This window comes from Hyperoodon ampullatus, assembly GCF_949752795.1.
Source record: "Hyperoodon ampullatus genome assembly, chromosome: 8".
Lineage (NCBI taxonomy): Eukaryota > Metazoa > Chordata > Mammalia > Artiodactyla > Ziphiidae > Hyperoodon > Hyperoodon ampullatus.
In genome coordinates, this window is record NC_136921.1 from 3,180,029 (window position 1) to 3,203,821 (window position 23,793).

Consider the following 23,793-nt stretch of genomic DNA (forward strand, 5'->3'; position numbering starts at 1 on the left):
ACAGTGAATTTACCAGAAGGGCTCTGGCCCAGTGCATTTGGTAATGAAAGTGAATGAGACCTAAGATGGATATTTAAAAAGAGATTATAATTCAGTTTATACAGCTTGACATGAATAAACAGACATTCTTAACAATGCAAGGTCCCCAAAGGCCTCTATCATGGAGTTTTTTGAAGAACTTTTTTCCAACTACAATTCTTTCAATATGTCAATTTTGGTAACCCATGGAACCCCAGGGCATGAGTGCAAGGGCACTTCAGCAAGTGATATGGACCCCTCTGCAATGGCCCCTCCAACCTGCTGGATTTGCTTGAGGCCGGGTCACGGGAGCATGGGGAAGAAGGGTGTGATAGGTTTTCTCATTTTCCGAGTTCTTCTTTGGCAAAGGAAAACATTATTTTACTAAAACTATATATTAGCATCTTACTAGACACTTTATTTTATGAAGAATAATGAACTTGTAGCAAACCTGACTTTCCAAGATTAAACATTTTTAGGTGGATGGAAGTGAAACAACCCCGGAACAGATTGCACCACCTGGGAAAGGGTCTCGTTAAAGCTGTCATTGGTGGTCAACGTCTTTTTTTTTTTTTTTAATTAATTAATTAATTTATTTATTTATTTATGGCTGTGTTGGGTCTTCGTTGCTGTATGCGGGCTTTCTCTAGTTGCAGTGTGCAGGCTTCCCATTGCGGTGGCTTCTCCTGTTGAGGTCGTGGGCTCTAGTCTTGCGGGCTCTAGAGCACAGGTTCAGGAGTTGTGGCACACGGGCTTAGTTGCTCTGCAGCATGGGGGATCTTCCTGGACCAGGGCTCGAACCTGTGTCCCCTGTGGTGGCTAACATCTTGTTGGACTTTTTTTTTTTTTTTTTTTTTTGCGGTACACGGGCCTCTCACTGTTGTGGCCTCTCCCATTGCGGAGCACAGGCTCCGGACGCGCAGGCTCAGCGGCCATGGCTCACGGGCCTAGCCGCTCAGCGGCATGTGGGATCCTCCCGGACTGGGGCACGAACCCGTGTCCCCCGGCATCGGCAGGCGGACCCTCAACCACTGCGCCACCAGGGAAGCCCCTGGGCTTTTTATATGAAAAATATTCTGCTTGATCTGATAATCAAATCAGCAAAAAGTCCGATGGCAACAGGAATGTTTTTTTTCACAGCAGTTCTTTAAAGAAAGAAGGGTGGGGCTAACGGAGCAACCCAGGGAACAGTGGGATTTGTCCCCTGAAGACACGTAACACATCGTGATGATCACCACTGCCTGGGAGTTTGCCCTTCACGATTATTTTGCTAAGCTCCAGCATCCGGCAGGACTGCTGAATCCGCTTCTGCTGCCCTAAGACAAAGACATGCTGCCTCTGCCCCCAGATGTCCTGAGAGTGGCCTGGCTGCGGCCAAGCCACGGGAAAGGGCGCTGTCGCCTCCCGAAGTTGTGAAGTCTTCCTAGACGAGTGTGCAAGCCCCGGGAGTGTCACGAAGGGCAGAGGAAGACGTGCACGGACACTTCGGAGCACTGAAACTGGCAAACACGAAGGGACGTGTTCCTCTCAAAGACTACATTCAAAATAGTTTAGCTACTGCAAATGGTCTGAATAGGGCAACGTTTTAACATGAAGTTTGTACTGCAGACTTCTCCAGCCATGTGCAAAGCCCGACTTATATGAGGTCGGTCGATCAGACAAACAGGCCTCTGAGGCTTTCAGTGCTTGGAGGTGAGGGCAGGTAAAGCAGGGAGTCTCGTGAAGCTACCCATAACCCACGACACACTGCTCCCTGGGGCCAGCGTTCTGCAACAAGGCACAGTGGCTGAAAAGAACACACAGGAGGTGTGAAGACCAGGACTGCAGGGAAAGAGGAGACACAAAGCCGGGAGGTCAGTGCTCAACACCCGAGTTACACTCGGCCCAGCTCCTTAGAAAGGCTGCAGAGGAGGTAGCCTGCAGGTGGTGTGTTTGAGGGAAGGTGAGAGGCAAGATGTGAGCCTTCTCCTTCTGAGAGGGCTACCCTGGGGAGCTGTTTCCTTCCAAGTGTGCCTGAAAAACACGCAGCTGACATACACCATTTTAAACAGTAGAGTCGTGGGGATCCAACTGACCTTCAGAGTCAGCTGTGCCACAGCTTCATGCCCCAGGCCTGCCCCAGCCCACCCGGCCCCGGGGCTAGTCTGGCTGGCCAGTGGCTCGGCATCCCACCCCCCCGCAAATCAGAAATCATCAACTGTCTCTGGGCTGGTGGGGCACACGGACGGCAGCCAGAAATGTTACTTTGGCCTAAGAGTGAGAAAAAGGCCCCAGGAAACCAAAAGTCCTGGAGGTCAGTGTCCCGCAGCCACCAAAAGGTGCCACGGGCCCCGCTGGCCAAGCACCCAGCACAGTACCACTGGCCCACGGAGATGGGCCAAGCTGGGTGGGCTCCTTAACAAGATGGGAGGGGGCAGGGAGGTAAAACGCCTCTGAGATCGCCACTGCACAGAAAGGGATGATCCAGTTACGTGGAAATGTCCTTTTTGAAGAACTGCTTGACCCCTGATAAGCAAAGTATTTTTCTATATTGTGTGAGGTCAGAATTAACAAGGGATCCTCTCCCTCTCAGTCTGGTGCAGAGGGCACAGTCCTCACCTGCATCACACACGCTTCCATTTCACTTCGGGCGCTGCCGTCATTTCTTCCACCTCTGTCTGCACCACCAGGGGAGGGTGCCGCCGGGAGAGCTGGGGGATGTGAAATGGCTCGGGCTAGAGCTGGCAGAGAGCAGCGCGCCCTGGGTCACAGGGGCACCAGTCAGGCGTGTGGACGGCCAGCTGCTGCCCTCCTGACCCACCCAGCAGAGGATGGCTCTGAGGCCAGCTGGTGAGTTGAAGTATGTGAACTGGAGCACCCCTCCCAGGGTGACTGTGCCTGACAGGCTCTGGGCCGCAGAGACGCCACCATGCCCTTAACCAGCCCCATCCTTCCTGCTCTGCACACCCGATGGAGTGGCCCGTCAGCCAGGGTCACCCTCCAGTCTAATGGGCATGATTCCTGGTTACAAATGGGAAGCATGGCCCGAATTCCTCCCCCGCTGATCTCCAGGACAGACTGATCTCATAATCTGGGATTATGTTATAAATTAAGAAAAACAAGCCAGACTGGTTAGCTGGTAGACGGGGGAATCCAGAGGCCTAAGGAGGCTGTCAGGTAAACTGGAGCGTGTTAGGTAAGCAGCAGACGAAACCATACAGATATTTATTTTGCATTTGATTCTAAGGGTTCAGATGTCCAACGCTGTAATAAAGCCGCTCACCTCTCCTCAGTGTTCTGACTCTGAAGTGCACTGGCCTGACCCGGGAATGGCTAAGTGGTGCCACTGATTCCTGGCCCTCCAAGGCCTGGGAGACTCACCCCCGAGACAGGGCCCAGAACCAGAGGAACTCGGAAGGCCACAGGGGCGGTCTCAGTGGCATCAGACATTGTTTGGGCCGATTCCTGAGGTCTCTCTCCCGCCCCCAGAACACGAGGGTCTGTCTTTCTTGCACAGTGGCTCACAGACACATGACCACGGCAACAACACCACGCCCTGGGTGGGACTGCGCTCCAGCCAGTTTCCTCGGGGCAGCACGTGAGAAAGGGCTCCCCGCTATGATTATTATTATTTTTTTAATTCATCCAGATCTAGCTTCAAAGGGTCCCTAAACTTCTTTGCCCCATCTGGACCTGGAAACAGGAGCTGATTTTCAAAAGCCAAATTCTCGCTGCATTTGGAGAGAACGAATACTGTGTCTTTTATATTTTCTTTGTATTTCTCTTCAATAGTTGCTTGACCCAACATCTTTCTGTCTGCTCTATACAATGAAAATACAAACTAAATGAGAATAGAAAAAAATAATTAAAGCATTAAATTGTACAAATTACAAATCTGTTCCAAAATATACTTACATTAAATAAAATACGCATTTCAGTAAGAGATCTACAGTGAATGACTATGCATTCTGGGAAGCTTCACGACATCTAGGCAGGGCCAACATTCGTGGAAGGAGCTAAGAGAATTCGCGTCCAATCACAGTTTGTAGCGGGTTTCTGGTCGCCAATCTGCGAGCTACACTGAGCACATCATTAGCATCACCTGTGCAGGGACTGACTGTGGGGAAAGGGGAGAAGCAAGCTCTAGCCTCAATGCCGAGTTCATCACAACTTCTCGAGAATCTCATTAACAGCCTATACAGTACAGTTTCAAAAAAGTAAACATGTTAAGGTAAGCAGACAACTCTTTAGAACCCGAAGCACATTTTCTGGCTGTATTTATGTGGAACTCTCTGTCTACAATGGGCGGTCGTGAAGAGGTTCTTCCTCAGGACAGCATGGTCGCAGGACTGGGGCGGCCCAGCGGGACTGAGGGGAGCCGAGGACGGGAGGAGACTCCCTTCTCGTTTCAGCTGGAGACAAACTGGTAACGCACGGTCCACGGCCCCGCAGCCCTCTCCTCCTGTCATCTGGCGTAGCGCTTAATGTAGTCTTCAACTTTATTCCGGAAGTCCTCCTGGGGGGCAGAGGGGAGGAAGGGGGCGTGAGTCAGCGCAGGGTGACACTTCAGGGACAAGCTGCGTGCCCCCGAGCCAAGGACCCCCGCCAGCTCTCGGGAGGTGTGCAGGGTCCGGCCTCCAATCCTCCAGTCGCCAAGGTGGCAGGAGACTCAGAGACCCACGGGGCTAAGTGCCATCTCCCTGCCACTCTGGGTGCCGGGAGGGGACACAAACAAGCTCGGGGCAGAAGGGAACCGAAGACCCTTCGTTGTGCGAACGGGGAGAGTGAGATTCACCAGTGTGGTCAAGGTCACGATGTGGGTCCGGCCGGGACTCTGGACCACAAATGGGCATGAGCCTTGGCTGCTGCTCTCAGGAAGGCCCTTGTGTCCTGATCTGTCTCCCCAGGACCCTGCTACTGTGGCCCAAGTGCAGTCCACCATCAGGGTGACCACCCTGCCTGAGAGGAGAGGCGGGCTTGCTACAGAGGGCCCTCCTTGGGCATTAAGCAGAGGCCACCTGGGGGCCTGGGCTGATCCCTCAGGTGTAAAAACGCTGTGTGGATGCAGGTATCTTCCAGGCCAGCGCGGACGGGAAAGCCATCTCAGATCTGAGCCAACACCCCAAGTGTGTCCCCAGGTCTTTTCTCTCTAAGGTCAGGAGCAAAATTCCCTGGCCTTACAGGACTAGGAAGGGCCCCTGGGACTGTCTGAGCCACGAGTGACTTGGAGCCTGTCCACCTCAGAACACCCGCCCGCACTGGTGGCGGGACAGCCTGTGACCTGAAGGCGGGCTCTCAACCCTTTCACTCCCACCCACAGCTGCACACAGGGTCCCAGGCTTCAGTCCCATCCAGCAAGAGGCACAGCCCCGGGCCCTGCCTGCTGTAGGGGCCACCCTGGGAGGCGCGGGCGGAACGGGCCTGCTCTCCTCGGCCACGCTGGAGTCACTCTTTCAGGGTGGGGCGGGAGAAGGGGACACCTGTGGTCGCCACCAAGTGGCCCAGGACTGTGCTCAAAGGCTCCCTCACAGCAGTCTGCCCACAGCCAACACGGGCTGCAGAGAAGCCCTGGCTGCCTTCAGCAAAACTCTCACAAGGTCACCTCCACAGTACCCAGCTGCCGACATACCATCGGCTCCCAGGGAGCGCGGCCAAAGCCCCCGGGATGTGGAGTGACGATCCCAGACACCCCTATAACCCCTCAACGTCTGACCCAGGACCACAGGTGCCTCCGCTCAGCCCTAGTCCCCTTTGCTCTCGGCAGTGAGAAGACCACGAGCTCTGGGGCCTAACCGCCCGGGTTCAGATCTCGGGCCCCGCCCCTTCCCGGCAAGTCCTTCACGTCTTGGTGGCCCCGCTCCCTCAGCAGCGTACCAGGGGCAAGGGTCCCTCCTTCGTGGATTGTCGGGGAAACAGATGTGTCTGGAGCAGGTACGACACTGCCTGGCACCTGGAGGGCCACGCAGGGCTGCTGCTACTCCACGTCACCACTGCCCTCCTGCTGCCCCGCCCCAGTCACACGGGGCCTCTGGAGCATCCCGAGCACCAGGAGCGCAGTCCTGCCTCAGGGCCTTTGCGCTGCTGCTGAGGCCTCTGGAACACTCCTGCCTGAGGCCCACGTGGTTCACAACCGGCCTCTACTCACATCTTGTTACCAGAAGGGCTTTCCCTGAGAACCCGACATAAAGCAGCAACACCCGTATCTGCGAAGCACAATCAAATGAAGTCTGCTGTAAGCTGCAAGCCTCTTCCTATTTCATACAAAGAGCAGGAAACACCCTTCCAAGCACAATAAAAAGTAAACAATCGTTAACATGTTTTTTCTCCTCCTGGCTCTATAAGGGTGTTCCCTCCCCGACAAGGTTTAGTCCACAGGGGCTACAAGAGTTAGTGCTGAGTGGGGACATCCTTGTCGGGCAGATGACAATGACAGGTGGAGTCAGAACATGAACAGAGCCTCCTGGGGGCCCGCCTGCAAGGCTTGTCAGCATGGGCGGACAAACGAAGGCTCCTCCCTGCCAGGGCTGCCCCAAGGGTGCAGACAGCTGACTGCCGGCGAGGCAAGACTTAAGACCTCGGTTGCCTCCTGGCCTGCTCAGCAGGACATGGCCTCCTCTGCCCGCCCGACCAGAGGCGCCCGCTGACCCTCCGGGGCCGCCACCTGGCTCTCTGCTCCCCGTGTGCCGGGACACGTGCTGGGGGGCCCTCCTGCCTGCGCTTCAGGGCCCTGCTAAGGCAAGCTGTGGTGAACACCACGCGTGGCACGTTTAAAACGCCCGTGCGCTCTGGCACACAGTAGGTCTTACATGAACAGAAGCAGCTGCCCTCAACATTAAGCACGGCATTTAGATCCAACTTGATGGCCTTTGGAACGTCCTACGTTCAGAGCCACGTCAGCCGATCCAGCAGCGTTAGGTCGCAGGGAATGTGACTCAGAAAACAAAACGTGAGGTCCTGTGACTAAACGGAGTCAGCGCCGCAGAGCTGTCTGCTTAGGCCCGGCCAGCTCCGAACAACCTCCAGCAGCCTTGCCTCAGCCACGCTCGGCCGCCTCAGACCCTGTGCCTTGTGCCGCACGCTGTAAGGATGTGTGTACGAAGGGCATTTTCTGCAGTGCTGTCTGTAGCTGGAAAATAATCCCGTGGAAAAACCTGAGTGCCCAGCCATAAGAGAATGCTTGAGAAAAGTACGGTAGAGCCACACCGCGGGATATTATTCAACAGCTCCTAAAATGATCGAGTGATAGTTTATGCACTGACTTGGAGGGAAAAAGCGAAAATATACGAACAACAACAAAACAAACACAACCCCATGGCCGTGGGCTCGCGTGCGCCTGAGCTCTGGGAGGGTGTGGAGGGCAGTCAGCCTGCTGGGTGGCGGCGGAGGCGGCGGGGGTGGGGGGCGGTAACACCCTTCGTTCTCCCTTCTGTGCTCCTACGCCGTCATGCGGTAAAGCGACAGCCGCCTGTTGTAGGTCTGTAGATCACTCATACTGAACTCTCCCAGGAAACCACACCTAAAAACACTTCTGTCTGACCTTGGGTCAAACGCTTTTCTGAGACCACTCACATGTATTATGATACATCACTCATAAATTGTTTTACATTCTAGTCCCATTTAATTCAATGGGATTTGATTCTAGTTAAATTCTAGTCACCATTCTCCATTTCATACTTATTTAATCAAGGGGCAGTAATTATCGTTTCACCAAATACATCAACCTAGAATATTCCTGTTCCTAGCTTACCTTGTCCCGCAAATGATGTTCTGCAGCTTCAATATTCAGTGGGTCATCAAAATTCAAAAGATCCTTAAAAAGAGAGAAACTCAAAGTAAACAATGGGAAGAATCTGTGTTTCTGCTGTTGCAAGGCTTCATTTTATGAAGCAGGCAACAGAAACCTAATCAAATGACAGAACGACCTAGAGAGTTGAAAAAACTCCTGAGAACTAAAGTTCCTTTTGATGCAGGAGCACTGAACGTGAGATACTTTTCCAGAATGGTGATTAACGGTCCACTGAAAGAAGGCAGGGATGTGTTTACTCATGATTATCCACCGTTTGGTGAGGAAAGAGCGATCACACTAATTTCTAATGCTAGTTTTGATACTTGGGGAATGACAAACCACTCTTATTATGAGTATTTCTAAATAAAAATCCTATTAATTTTTCCTTAAAAATTCATTTTCTCGGGCTTCCCTGGTGGCGCAGTGGTTGAGAGTCCGCCTGCCGATGCAGGGGACACGGGTTCGTGCCCCGGTCCGGGAAGATCCCACATGCCGCGGAGCAGCTGGGCCCGTGAGCCATGGCTGCTGAGCCTGCGCGTCCGGAGCCTGTGCTCCGCAACGGGAGAGGCCGCAGCAGTGAGAGGCCCATGTACCGCAAAAAAAAAAATTCATTTTCTCCTTTATTTTGTGATTAACAACTCTGCCTTCTAAGTCTATGTTTCTATTCTGACTTTGCCTAGACTCTCCCTTCACCTTTAACTCACCTCCACAAGCACGGCACTCACAATCCAGTAGGAAGGACGTCTGCAAACCGACCTAACAACGTAGGATGGTGCCATTGGGGCCAGTGCTCCCTGGCCCCAGGGAACCAGCACCAGACCCTTTACACCTTAGAAGGGCCCTGGAATGTTACTCCCCCCACCACCACCCCAAGAATAACGACAGATTTTAGATCGAAGACCATGTCTTTCCTTCATACTACCTATTCCTCTTCTTAAAGATCAGGGTAGAAATATTGGTTATGATGAGTCACTGCTTTCCAAAGCCATTGATGGATCATTGTAAAGACAACTGTTAGTTCTCCTCAGGAGAAATGTTTAATCTGGGGATTGTATTCCTGATTTGGAAATAAATATGGGTGTGACCAGTATGTCACAAATACAGCCAGGAAGAATTATAAATCTCTATGATCATTAACAGCTGGGAAATTAGTTCCAAGTCCCAGAAATAGGCAAAAATATAAAGCACATATTATATGAGAATCCCGGTGCATATAAAGACTTACACCAGACCTACAGAATTCTTCATCTTCTTTACCATGTATTTTACCTAAAATGAATATGTGAGTTGGAATAACCATTATAGACTTCATTAGCAAGTCTGATGGGCTCTTTAGAATTTGGAAGGTTTGGAGTGCTTGGAGAGATGGGGACCCACCAGACGACCTTCAAAAGAAAAGCAGCACAACTGCCAGGCAGGTTTTAAATCACGCTCCAGCCTCTGCATCTCCAGAAGTAAAACTTCATTCACTTCAATGGAAAAGCCAAAAACAATCACAACAAAACGGCTGAGACCAGCAGAAGACTGTCCGATGGCCCGGTACGCCTTGGGTATTGCCTTCTCCTGGAGATTACGGCAGGTCCTGAAATTAGGAGGTGTTACCGGACCCCCTGGTGACATCAGCCGAGAAGGCGGGGGGGCAGGCACTTAGGGGTCTCCTCTGAGGCTCTGCTCTGCTGTTTTTCACTGGCTGAGGATGGCAGGGTGAGGGAGCAGTCCCGCCGTCCTGGGGGCTGTCCAGGATGGGCTCGTTTTCATGGGGGGGCTTAGGTTTTACCAAAAGTAGCAGAGATTTTTTTTCTTTTTTTTTGCCCAGAGACAGATCCCTGAAGCTTATTTCTTTCAGAGCTTCTTTATGATCAAAAAGCCAAACCTCAAAGGAACGAATAATACATATAAAACTCCAAATACCAGCTTTCCCACTTTCCCCTTCTCCTATGCCTCTTCCCGCCCTCCAGCCCCTGCCTGCGAGGTGCTGTTCTCTGAGGACAGCAAACTTCACTGAGTAAGAGAATAATTCTAAGGTTCTGGGTTTGTGAAAAGCCTAAAGGTTGGTGACTACACACTCCTTCTCCCAAACCGAGCCCCTGGGAGCGAAGGAAGCTGTGGACTGGCTGCAGGTGAGAGCGGACGGTGTGAGGTGGGCCAGGCGCTCCCAGAGGGGCCTGCGTGGAGGAGACCACAGCGAGCGGAACTGGCCCGCGCCGGCCCCCGGGAGCGAGGCGGCCACGACAGCAGGCGGAAGTGGGGACGCTCTGCTCCCGCCCCTCCCGGCCCCAGGACCTCCCAGAGTGTGGCTCCAAAGCCCCCTCAGTTCTTGTCTCACTGCCCTTCTGATTCACAGAAGTGCCAAAGAGGGCTTCAGTGCGCCCACACCGCTGTTTTGATTCCCTCGTGTTATCCTTGACGTTATCTATAAACCAGGAGGCAGAGGAATCAAGAAAAGCTTGGGATTCTGGTCAACATACTTACAGTAAACAAAGAGTTTAATCCCCAAACAACATCCTGAAATGAGAAAGAAAGACGAAAACAAGTTTCAGGTGGGGATGGTCTCTGAGAGATGAACCAGTTAAGTCAGCATATAGTGGAGGAGGTTAGTTTTCTGCCGGAGTTATTTTAAAAGGTAGGGCCTAGGGCTTCCCTGGTGGCGCGGTGGTTGAGAGTCCGCCTGCCGATGCAGGGGACGCGGGTTCGTGCCCCAGTCCGGGAAGATCCCACATGCCGCACGGCGGCTGGGCCCGTGAGCCATGGCAGCTGAGCCTGTGCGTCCGGAGCCTGTGCTCCGCGACAGGAGAGGCCACAACAGTGAGAGGCCCGCATGCCGCAAAAAAAAAAAAAAAAAAAAAAAAAGGTAGGGCCTAGAAAGTCAATCTCAGGCTCCCCCTTGCAACCTGGGCGACAGCATCTAGGGCAGCAGCTCTGTTACCAGCCATTGCTCGCTTTTTGTGCACTTGGCACAGACTTAGACCTACGAGTGGTTTTAGTTGGGACAGCGTTTATAATCCATGCCTGACTGAGCCAAAGTGGACATGTGTGGAAAAACGTTACGAGAGAGAGAGGCAGGGAGACGGCACGTGTGATACGCCACGCAGCTCTCAGAGCTTCACAAACAGGCTGACTGGATGCCCACGGCCCTTTCAAGTTGAAAGGTGGGACCATCAGTGTCAGAGCAGCAGGACGGTCACCAGGGAAGACGGGCCTGGCTCAGAAGACCATGCCTTTGTGCTGAAGTGCAGGCTGGGAGCATGGCTGCCCCCAAACCCAGTCCCAGGCGATCGCTCTTCTGGGCAGGATCGATCCCTCAGAAGGCGGCAGAGGCTACGACCGTGTGGGCCCAGTTCACCACTCAGTCAAAGAAGATGGCAAAAGTCAGGTAGCTGCTTACTACTAGGTGAACACTGGCCAAAAGTCCTGACTCCTTCTGATAAAAGGTCGGGCATGGGAAGAAACTGCAGGTGCCTATGGACAGCACCATGGAAAAGCCCTGAGGGGAAGCACAGCCGGCGGCCTCACGTGGGTACCCACGACACGCACCCCTGAAACCCACTCAAGCCGTGTTGGAGAAGCAACTGGGGCCACTTATTTAGTCCCCGTGTCTCCCCTTTCCACCCCCTGCCCCAGCAGAGGGGCCCCCGTGCAGCACACCTGGCTGCACCCTGCCACCCCCTCTCTGTCCAGTGTAACTCAGAGCAGACACAGAACATCCAGCCTTTCCTTCCTCCGTCTCTACCCACGCCTGGCGAGTCTCCACTGCTTAAAGGGGGAGACAACTATCAAAGACTGGGGCGAACAGCAAGACAAGGGTAGAAACAGTAAACCACCGAAGCACAAATGGTAAAGGGCAGAGGGGAGAGGAGATGACCCGACACCCTAATCCCCGCCCCCAACCGAAGAGAAGTGGGGACAGAGGAGCTGAGCAGGGCCAGCGCTGGGCCAGCAGCCCCAGGCGGGGGGTGGCGGGTGGGCAGCGTGGGCCCGTCCACCCATGCAGACGGGACAGCGTGGACATCGCTGTCCTTACAGGAGGCTGGTTGCCGACGGAGGGGCATCCGGGGAGGCTGTGGGCAAAGGACACTCTACCTTCAGTGTCCTCGTGGGGGCCCAGCCGGTGCCATCAATCGAATGTTCTCTCAGTAAACTGAAACAGACACAGAAAGGCACAGCAGTCAGCAGGGAGCAGCCTCCAGTCCCGCGAGCTGCTCAGCGTGATTTCTGTCGGAACGGAGGTGCATGTCTCATGCAGTCCGTCTCTCCTCTGTGGCTCCACAGTTTCCTGTGTCGCTACAGAAGGCGTTCTCTGCCTCACGCCTGTACGGGTCCTCCAGTCTAATCGCGAGTGTTATTTTTATGTATTGTACACTCAGCAGGGGAAAAGCATGCTTAAATCAGAACATACAGAGCACATCTGTCAATTTAACATTCGGAAAAGGACGGTGACAACAATGACAGCAGAGCTTCCTGTTTGTGTGTCAGCAGGACCCAACACTCACCCAGTGCCCCAAGACCAAAGAGGGAGGGGTCCCACGCTACAGAGGAGAAACCAAGGCACAGGGCAGCACCGCCCCAGGGCACACGCCCCCAAATGGAGCTGTGGACTCACACCCACGTGAGCACCTAGCACATGATTTTAATAGCTGTTTAAAAAACAAAAGCAGATTAACACAAAATTCTGGAAGGTGCTCACCCGTGGGTGGGAGGACCATGCTCAGGGAAGGTCACGTGGGCTCCAGGGGTACGTGATGTGAGCTGACCTAAGAGTCGTTTTCATGACTGTTCTATCAACTGCAAATGCACAGCATATACTCTCATATAAATAACCATTCCATACGTTGAAAAATTACCACTTACTGCCTAGTTTCCTTCTGGTGAAAAAAGGAGCTTGGCATTGTTGAATTATATCACACTGTTGCTTTCACCTGAACCTAACAGCTCCTAAGCTAACACGTCAATATGAGGCTTTCCAGGTCATACTTGTTACCGTTAAGAAAATTTTTGAATCAGAACACATTCAAATTCACAAAAATCAATGACGATCAGGAGAAAATACAAACATACAGAATTTGAATCAATGCCATAATCTTAATTGCCCATGAAGATCAGTTAGAATAAATAAAACTAACGTACAGCTTACTTCGAGCACTAAAAAGAAAACTCACATCATGTACCCTACTGCCACCTACCCGGGGGACGTCTTTCCACCCTGCAGAGGTATCACTGAGTTGTTGAGATAAAATCTCTACAACTTTTGAATAACTTTTTGGGAACCAACTGCCCAATCCTGGTGCTTTATATGATCCAACGAGAGACTTCTTTACTAAGACAGGGGAACGAATTATTTCTGATCTAGCTTATCCTTTTCATTTATAGACCTTATTGCAATTTCAGCTATACCCTTGCTTGTTTACTTGTTTAATGCCTGTCTCCCCACCAGCTGGCAAACCCCATAAAGCAGAGAACTGCTCTCCACTGTGTCTGGGCTCAAACAACATTAGCTGATGGAAGGCAGGTGGGCAGACTGGGCGACCAGTCAGCGCCCTCTGAGCTTCTCTGTCAACAAGCACAGACAGAGCAGGAGGCCTCTGCCCCTGGAGGCCAGGTGTGCCCATGTCTGGGGGCCACAGATCTGGGCAGGGTGACACCATGGAGGTTCGGGCCCGGCCTGAGCAGATGGCAGTCCCAAGGGAGCTCAGGTGACAGCCATGTGGCCATCAGAGAGGGTACAGGCAAGGGGACAGAGGATGCCCCAGAGACTACATTGGAAACCCGGGTTCTAGGAGAAAAAAAGTCTGAAGTGCAACCGCCGGGTTCATGGCCTGGTCCCTCCAATCCCACAGACACAGCACTGCTGGCCCTGAGCCAAGTGCAGGGTGCGGGCCCTTGGTGGGAGCACGGCAAGTCTCACTGAGAGAAGCAAGCGCCCCTGGGGCTGGACCAGGCCCCACGGAGCGCAAGGCACGTCGTTCCCTTTACTCAGGAGATGCCGTGAGGCGGCTGTGCCCAAAACCATCGCTGGACACTGTCTAGTTTATCACAAAGAGGTAGTCTTTGTACATAAACCTGGCACATTACTTCCCTCAGTTAAATTCCCAGAGGTGTAGCTGACAGGTCCGAGGGCATATACAAGTTAAATGTAGGCCTTATGGCTGAAGGACCAATGAAAGGTGTACAGGTACATGCACCCTCCAGTGGAATGAGGGAGCCTGTTCTCACACACACTTTACTTTTGTATCTGCCAGTCTGAGAAGTGGTGAGCGGCATCCCCTTGCTTCCATGTGTCCTCTGATCACCAAGGAGACTGAGCATCAAGCAGATGCTTACCACCCACTGTATTTCTCCTTCTATGAATCACCTACTTGTAGGCAATGCTCATTTTTCCAGTGGATATGTCACATCTTTTTCATATTGATTGAAAGGACTGTTTACATACAACGGATGTAATCTTGCTGATCTTTTCTCTTTCGATTTTGTGCTTTCGTATTTTTAATTTTAATGTGGCTAAACCTATCAATGGTTTTCCTTTAAAGTTTCTGTCTTTTGTAGCAGGCTACAAATTTAACCAAATTTAACTACAAAGTTAACCAAATTTAAATTTAACCATCTGTTAAATTCCTATTATACTTTGCTAATAATCTGATTTCTCAGAAGACTGCAAAAGTGAGTAGAGAAATGCCCCCTCTGGACCTAATTCTGACCGGAGAAGGGGACGTGACAGGAAGTGGAGTGTGGGGAGCCCCCAGGAGAGTGGGCCCAGGTGAAAAGCCTGGGGAGACAAGGCCGGACCAGAAACCACTTACAATCTGGACCTGAAGATCACAGATTTTTAAAGTTTCAATACTTAAAGGACAGATACTAAAAAGGGAAGATGACTGACTTATAAAGTGTATTTTTAACTATCTTTTTTTTTGGGCGGGATCGTGGTTCCCCAACCAGGGACTGAACCTGGGTCCTTGGCAGTGAGAGCATGGAGACCTAACCACTGGACCACCAGGGAATTCCCGTTAACTATCTATTAAAAAATGAAGCTGATATGAAAGAAATGGGGGCTCCACATACAAAATAAAATGGGGAAATGAGTCCTAATCGTCGTCCTCGCAGGGAGGAGCGGTCACAGTGCACGTGTCGGGAGAAGAGGGTAAAAGGACAGGATACAGAGGCAGGGCCTGAGGAGGGACTAGATCACAGTAAGAAAGCAAAGGACACGCCAGAGAAACCCTGTCTGCCTGCTCTCCAGGCTCCCGCAGTCCCGAAGCTGGCAGCGGCGGGGCTGGGGCTTGGCCCGGGGCTCCAGCACCAGAGGCCCTACAAGTTGACCTCACTGCCCTACCAGAGAAAGCGCAAGAGGTAGAAAAATAAAGCCCACAAGCTAAATTTACTTAAAAACGACAACCACCAACACCCCACACAACTCCTCCAGTTCTCTACGTTAGTGACCAGCAAGCTTAAGAGGCAGGAAGTCACTGATCCCTGACCATCTGCCACTGGAAGGGTGGGGACCCAGGCACAACTGGGAAAGCTTATCCTGCTACGAAAGTGCTCCTATGCGCATCAAGACTATTTTGGGAAAGAGAAGACATTTAAATACAAGTGCTTGGGTCTTCTGAAGCCTCCCATCCACATTTCCCCCACGCTGGATTCCATTACTCACATTTTCCCCTCTTACCTAAAATCAGCCGCATGGAGGGAAAAGGGTAAGGGCCCTCAGAGGGGGGCACCTAGGTGGACTGCAGAGGCCGGGCTGGGCTGGGGAAGCTGGGAGGCCACTCCAGTTACTTGAGTGCAGCCAGAAGCCTCCCTAACCTTGGCCCAGCCTCAAAATCTCCTCTCGGGGGAGATACCACGTAGAAAGCCCTTCACTCACACACGGTGCTCACAACACGGAAGACGGGAATGGAGATGAACTCACCTGAGACATATCTCGCCTGTCTCTGTGATATTGGGGTGCCAGATCCTGGTCAAGCATTTCACTTTAGGAGGCTGCAACACAGAAGGAAGAGGTCACAGGCTCTCCAGAGCCTTCCATGTACCCCGCCTAGTGCCTGTCTCACCGCTCACTTGGCTCATCAGGCACCGGCTCCGTCACCCCCGCAGCAGTGTCTGCACACTGCACGCACCGTGCTGCTCTCACGGGTAAAGCCTGCCCTAACCCCTAACAGGACCCCTCTACAGGCCCCGGGGCTGCCGGCGGCTGGTGCCGGCGGCTGGGCTTCTGCATCCTCTGACCCCGCCTGGGCCTAGGCTGTGCAGGAGGAGCCACAGTGCCCTCCGGGGAGGAGCGCTGCACCCTCCAGGCCCCACTGCCTACGGGAGCCCACGGCCTCCTTGACGCTACGTTGCTGAGCTGCGGCTGAAATATTGCCCCTCACAGCAGCGTTGGTTCCCTCTGTGGGTGTTTCTGAAGGCATTATTGTCATTTACTTTCTTCTAGATGCAAGTCCTAGTCCACTTTATACTTAAAGGAGGGAGAGAGAATGAAAACAAGTACATGGGAATAAGGCACATCAACATTACTTAGGGTGAAGCATGTTTGGATAAAATTGTTCTTTTAACATTACTCTGCTTTAAAAGCAATCCATACTCACCTAAGAAAAAAAACAAAAGGGAAAGATATCTATATATATAGATATAGAGATATATAAAACTCTACCCAGAAATAATCTCTGTTAATACCTGATGCATATTTTGGAGCCTCTTTTCTAGGCAACACACAGGTGTGTGTGATGCACATTCATTTTTCTTTATAGAAGTAGGGAAATGTGCTATATATTTCTTTTCCACGTTTATTTTTGTCACCATGTCAGATGACTTTGGGCTTTTGTGCATTCCACGGTACAAACACTAGTATTTAACAAGCCAGTTCCCTATTATTGGACGTTTAGGTTGCTTCCCACTTCCACTACAAACCTGCTAAATCAACGCTGTCTTCACTCGCATCCACATGAAAGACTTTCCCAGGATGAAGGCCAGGAAGGGGAGGGGCTGGCCAGAGAGCAGGCTGCGGATTCAGCGCCAAGTGCCCTTGCCTCCAGAAAGGCTGCGAGCCCACCCCACCTGCAGCGGGTGCACCTCTCCCCCAGGCCCAGTTCCACTGCGAGGTGGCCTTGCTTTGAGGAGCTTGACAGTCGTCTCACAGAATCTCACCAGACAGGTCATCTCACAGATACGAAATCTTCGCCATCAAATTTTTATCTCTGATACCAATCTAGAAAATATTTCACCATCCAGATCTTCTCCTGTACTATTTCTAGTACTCTAATGGTTTCAGCTTCTTATTTGTATAAAACAAACATATTTTTCAGTACCCTCCTAAGTTTTCTTCCTGATTTCAAAACATCATGACATCAGAATGTCAAGTATGTCATGTCACCTACACTCCCCCAAATGATTAATCCAACCATGCAGAGGTAGGCGTCTGAGGATTACAGAATTTAGGTTCAGAGTGAGTTGAAATCAACTGAATATGCTAATTTGCTTTTCTGCAAGTAAATAGGAATGCATTCCACAGAAGGAATGCTAGCATGGCCTGCACTTTCAGCAAGGCCTTCAGGCTGAAGAGGGAAGGCCAGCCTCACTGGCGCTGTACATATTGGTAAATCTCTCTAATGAACACTGAACACAGGTAACCTACTGGGTAGAACGCGTCACCGACTCAGTATCTGACGGGACGGAAGGCTCACCCCCTCCCTCCTCTGAGGCCCCGACACACAGTCGCCCCGCCGAGTGTCCACGCGGCTCCAAGGGTCCGACTGCACTTGCCCCTCTCCTCCTTGTCCCTTCACACCGTCCACAGTTAGATGTTGGTGCAGCCGCCTCCCGGGCCAATGGCCCTCGTAACAGCGGTCCCCCACAAAGAGAGCAAACCTCTGCACCAGAAGTGTGGTCCTGGATTCTGACACACACTTTCCAAAGTGAACCATTCTTGTAGACCCTTACCACCCACAAAGCAAGACCAAGAAATACCAGCTCCACCTCCTACCTCAGTGGTGGCATAACTAGCCATCCCATCACACAGCTAAGGGTTTAGTATATGACAAAGACTGCAGTGCAAATCAATGGGGAAGCGGGGATTCTTCAGTCGACAACTGGCTAACCATTCAGAAAAGTATAGTTAGATACTCACTTAGAGCTTTATTCCACATAAACGACACAGAACTCTAAGAGGACTAGAAGAAAATGTGGATGAGTTACCTTGGGGTCTGAAGGCCTGTTTTAAGCATTTCACAACATGAAAAATTCAATAAGGAAAAGTAGATTTGACTACAGTGGTGAAACAAAAAAACAAAAACTTTTATAGAACAAAAAAAAAGAAAAACAGGAAAATGTTTACAGCACAGCAAAGTAAACTAAGAAAAAAGTTTCATATAATTTCTGTATAAGAACTCTTATAATAAAAAAAATACCTCAACAGAAAAAAAGGGCTAAGCACATAACAACAGCTCATAAAAGACATAAAGAGCTAATAAGTAGGAAAAAAATTTAGCATCCCACTTATTTAAGAAATGAAAATTCAAATGACATTTAGATACCATTTATTTCCTCCCAAAATAGCAAAAAGAAAAAAAATAATGAAAATATCCCATGTTGGTAAGGGTTTAGGAAAAAGGGAATTTTCACACACTGATGGTGGGGATGTCGACTGGAAAAGCTCTCTGGAGGGTAACTGGACAGTTCTGATAAAACGCCTTAAAATTAGCATCAGCTACTCAGTACCTGTAATTTCACTTCTAAGAATTTATCCGAAGACAGAGGCAAGCATGCACAAGCCGTTGTCTAGGACATGTGTCACTGCACTGCTTATTCCAGAGGTCAGTAAACTACAGCCCATGGACCAAATAAGGCCAGGACTGTTTTCATGTGGTCTATGATCTAAGCATGGCCTTTACAGTTTTAAAAGGTTGTTTTAAAAAAAGAATATACGACAGAGACCATATATGGTCCACAAGGCCTAAAATATTTACTATTTTGCCCTTTACATAAGTCTGGCTCATATAATCAAAATATTGGTCAGCCAGTGATCAACTATAAAGGATTAGTTTAAAACCACGATACATCATACAGCTAAGTGTTCTTACTAATGATGATGTAGTTATATATTAATTGGCATGAGAACATATGTTCTCACGATATGATGACATATTGGCCTATACTATAATGTTAAAACCCCCCAAGTTACCAAGCTATGTGTAGCGTGATCCCACTCATATGTATGATTATATATTGTGCATAATATATATCAAAAAGTTAACGGTGATCATCTCTGGATGGAGAGATAACAGGTGATTAATATTCTATTTTTGCATAGTGGTATTTACTCAATTTTCCACAGAGGATAATAAATTACATAAAAAGAAGAGGGGCGACTGGGTATTCAAGTGTTACTTGTGGTACCTCCGGTTCTCCTCCTTCTGGAAACGTGGCAGGGCAGCCCTTCCTGACCCCTTTCAGGGCTGGTCACGGTCACATTACTCGATTTGGTCGCATCACATAACCTCACTTCCAGGGGGAGAGAAAAGCCGCATTCCTTTCTCCTGCTTCAGCACACGGTTTCCTCTGACCACTCACAGCAAAGTGCCATGGGAGCATCGTGAGGCCTGGGACTGTGTCCCATCACAGCCAAGCTGCCATCTGCACTCAGGCCTCCTCCTCCTCTGGGCACCCCCATCACCTTGGTTCGTCACTGTTTCTGTGTCTGTGTCCAGAGACTGAGCTTCTTCAAAGGCCGCTCGACTCTCCTCTCCAGCCTACAGTGTCTGACACAGAACCCAGAGCATTTTAGGAGCTCATTAGACGTCAGTCAATCATTGCAGCCTATTTCTAGGACTGAGAGAAATTACGAGGCAGCTGGAGGCTGTGAGATAAAGTTCAGGGAAAAAAGGACAAAGATCCAGAGGAAATATCTGCTTTTCAGCTGCTGGGGCAGAGGGGTGTGAGGGGTGGGGGATACCAAATAGGTGTATTCTTTCTTTTCTAAAAAAGTTTATTCTAAAATAATGATCTACTTTACTGCTTCAAAGGTTTTCATTCACAGCCTTAATAACTGACCTTAATTATAGGAACTATAAGTGTTAGGGGTTAAAAAAATTCCTTATGAAGTACAGAAATCATGTAAGTTATGGCATTAGAGCAAATGAATCCTGAGAAAGCTCCACAAAGCCCTTGCAGGCTGACTTGCTAAAAACTGGCTGTATCTCCTCATCCAGATGAAACATGAATTCCTTAAAGTCTGCTCTCATAACCTCTACCCCATTTGCCTGTAACCTATGTATTTTCATATGCTGGTTGAATCTGCAACACCATAAACTTGTTGGGGGGCAGAGAGCATGCCAAGCACTGGACAAATGCGCGCTGCATGCCTGGTGTGGCAGCCCCCGCCCAGTACTGGAAATACAGGGAGATTAAGACACCTCCAGACTCTTCCTTCAGGGAGCAGATGGTCTAGTGAAGAAAGACGCTAAGGAGAATTCTGTAGATAAAGCTTAACCGCAGAAGAGGTGAACACAACTACCTCTGTATCAGTGAAGCACTTCACCTCACGCTCCCTGGGGGCAGGGCTGCCCTGTGCGCCCGGCGTGAGCTTGTGACCCTCACCGGCCTCCTGCTAAGGCAGCTGCGCCACCTCTGCCTGGAGGAGAGGCAGAGAGGCCCTCCCGGCGGCAGGGAGGCGTGTGGGTACAGCCCCGAGGGCCTGGCCTCTCAGTGCTTCCTGGCCGGAGAACGTGGGTCTCCTTCCTGATGAAACAGGACTAGCCCATCATTCAGAAATTTTCCAAAGGAGACAGAAACGAAACCATAAAAATGTAAGGTCTTTATACGCCACCAGTTAATACAGGAACAGTGACTCTGAGGCTCAGTGGCTTTCTATCCTCTGTGTATTTCACTTCCTACTCGTCTGCTTCGTAAACGGGGCAGTAGGACAAACATCTTCTCACTACCAAGTGGCCCCCAGGGGCGGTGGGAAGGGCACACATTAGGAAGCCGGGCAGCTCTGGACAAGAATCAGTTTTGGCAGTTGAGCCACCTAGACCGGCAAAGCCAACAAGTTCTTAACTTTACCTTTCTGAGCCCTAACTTCCTGATGGGTAAAGGTATGAACATTAATGTCACCGAGAGAACTACTGGAGAGTGACATAAGGTAAAACTGAGGGGAAGCACCTGACACACAGGAGCCCTCAACAAACCTCTGTTCCTTCCTTGACGTTTCCGAGGTTTGGCTTTCTCCTCACACTGGGAAAAAGACACTCTGCCACTCAATGATGCCGACGCACCCGAACTACGGTTCTCAGCCCCGCCAAATTCACTGCTTTTCTGAAGACTGTCACAAACTCACCGCCCTTTAATTTTAACATTCTTTAGATGAGTAACCCGCAGATAGGGCATATGTCCAGAAGGTTAGAGAGTCTAGAGTTTTAAGTACCGCACATCGGGTTGTTTCCAGAAACCCTCAAAACAGCCCCAAATCCTTACTATGTGCACTTAAACCAAGTTCTCCAACTGCTCTCACCTGAGGGAGTGCAGTGCTGTGTCAGGCCAGGTTCCCCTGTTGGTGATCAGGGAAATAGGGGAAGTCTCAGCGGGTGGCTGGCTGGCTGGATTGACAACGACCTGAAATGCGTATTTTCCTGTCTTCACTTAAAAATTAAATTTATTTTTTGTTTTTCTTGGATTGCTAACTCTTCCATCCTCATAAATTACGTTTCCAAAAGAACGTTTAATACAGTAGCCCAGTAAAGATCAATTTCCATAGATAAAAGTTTGGCTTTAAACAAACAAGCGTTACAGCCACTGAACTAGACCTGGGCGGTGGAGATGGGCCGAGGCTGCGGGGAGCAGGTGATTCCCACTGTCAGAAAGGAGGGAGCAGTTACTGCAGGGGAAGCAACGGGACACACGCTGTGCCCGATTCCCACAGCCTCAGGTTAACAGGAGACTGAACTTCCCCGTCAGATTTTTCTTTCCTAGTCGACAGGCCAGAGAAGGCTGAGGAACATCAGGGGGGAAATGATGTACATAACATCGGCAGAGCTGGCCACGTGCCAACCTCGGCAGCTCAGGGACAGAGAGGGCCCACGTACCATGCCCACTCCAGCGCCTGACTCAGGGGTGTGCGGTGCTGTTCCGAACCTTCAATGATTTCTCACAGCCACAGGGAAAATGCCCCAAAACCCCCAAATCTGAGTTTTCTCACCTCTTCACTATTCCCCAACCCCGATTCTTCATTCAAGTAGACCTGGTCAACTTGACCTGTACACAGGTGGCCAGCTCTCATCTCCATACCCGCTGACACAGTTGCAGAGACGTCCTCGTCACCTAGGACACCCGCCCCAGTTGTGCGTGAGCCAACCGTAGGCAGGACGACTCCAATCCTAGCTCTCCTCAGAAGCTTAACTGGCCCCGACCACTCTCCAAGAGTGACCCTCTCCCTTCCTCCTCTGAATTCCTCTAAAGCATTTTCCTATTATTAACCAATATCACTGTCTGCTACTTACCACTTTTATCATTTTATGATAACTTTCTACACTTTCTCTCACCTTCCTAATGGGTCAGCACGTTCCTTAAAAGCAAAGACAGATGTGACAGCACTTGGCACGGTTATTACTGGGAGGGTCCTGGGGGGGATCAACACGTAGCTAGGGGTGTAAGTCACTCATAATTTGAAACTACAGGTCATTATTCTTTTCCAAAATTTTAAAATGCACATTCCCACACTTCTGGAATTGTGGTGTTATACCATAAACAGAACTACAGTTTTAAATAAAATGCTCTTTTCTCCAGCGCCAGAATCTAACAAGATTTGCATGAAATACCCAAGCAGCCCCCTGTAAAGGTGCCAGCCTCGGGGCGGTAATTCCAGCCTCGGCAGAGCTGCACCCCAGCACGCACTGGCACACGGCACTTGCAAACACTTGTTGAGAAAAGGATCCTCTCCACTGAAACTCTCAATAGTGCTGATGAGGGGCATTAACCACACAAATGTCAGCCATTTCGTGCTCAGTCCCAGGACCGGGTGGGCTGCACTCGGACACAACACAGGGGGACTGCCGGGCCCTGTGACGGCCACCCGCCACAAGAAGGGGGAACAACGGCTCAAGCGCGGGCTACTCACCACCATGTTGTACGCATCAGGAACTTCAGTTTCAAACTGAAATTTTCCACCCTGGTAGTAACCCTCATCTATCAAAAAACACAAAACAAAACAAAAAAATCCTTTAAATAAAAAAAAAAAAAAAGGAAACAAAAGGCAAACACTATGTTAGCATATGGCAAATACAGAGAATTAAGAGTTGAAAAAGAGGACTGCAGGGCTCCTTTGTTACTTCACCAGCCTCGCCCCGACCTGATGGTTACAAGTCACACCGACTGGCGCCTGCAGTGCTCTCCTCACTGGCCATGCGCCCTCGTCCTCGGGGAAAGGGGAGGCCTCCCCTGGGAGACTGGCCCCTCCCTCCGCTCAGCCCCTCGATCCCGGCCCGCAGCACCCAGTGCCTCCCCGCAAGCACAGCTCATGACAGGTAACCACCTTGCTTCAGCGCTCGGTCACCTGTTTGCCGCTGGTCTCCCCATGAGAGGTCAGTTCCACGGGGGAGGCAGGCTTGTGCTGACTGCTTTTTTCCCGGTGCCTGGCACGTGGCTTCCAGTCACTCGGTAAACACTGACTGAGCATGGACCCTCTGCCAGGCCCTGCTCCAGACCCTGGCCGGGGACACAGCACTGAACCAGACAGACAAAATCACCGTCTCAGCAACTGTGCCCGGTCAGCAGTCGTGGGCTGGCTGGCCGAGTGCTTGGTACAGCCTTCAGAACAGAGCAGGCCCTCTGGAAAGGGGCTGGAGGGTACGCAGAAGAATGTCCAGGGTCAGAGCGGCACCGCCGTGTCCCCCCCGCCCCCCCAGGTCTGCAGACCCCACAGCTCAGTCCCACTCCCTCGCTGCGCCGCCCACCTCTCTGCCTCTCCTGGAGTCCGCCGGCGGTGGGCTCGGCTGAGTTGCAAGCGCTGCTGGTGTGGCTGCCAACAG

The 23,793-nt window shown here is 50.9% G+C and overlaps 1 protein-coding gene across 4 annotated transcripts in view; it reads right to left on the bottom strand.

Annotated features, from left to right (window-relative positions):
* Positions 1–3,614: 3,614 nt before the first annotated feature.
* The window catches only part of UBE2F (ubiquitin conjugating enzyme E2 F (putative)), a 52,850-nt gene continuing 32,671 nt past the window's right edge, over positions 3,615–23,793 (bottom strand). For 3 of the 4 annotated variants that reach the window (XM_079710566.1, XM_079710564.1, XM_079710565.1), the window contains 6 exons: positions 22,884–22,951; positions 15,687–15,757; positions 11,864–11,921; positions 10,256–10,288; positions 7,745–7,807; positions 3,615–4,513 (listed from right to left, as the gene is read on the bottom strand). In XM_079710566.1, coding sequence (XP_079566692.1) covers positions 4,463–4,513; positions 7,745–7,807; positions 10,256–10,288; positions 11,864–11,921; positions 15,687–15,757; positions 22,884–22,951 — 344 coding nt within the window. In that variant the 3' untranslated portion in view covers positions 3,615–4,462. The remainder of the gene's footprint in view (positions 4,514–7,744; positions 7,808–10,255; positions 10,289–11,863; positions 11,922–15,686; positions 15,758–22,883; positions 22,952–23,793) is intronic. The other variant, XR_013811056.1, reaches the window with a different exon arrangement.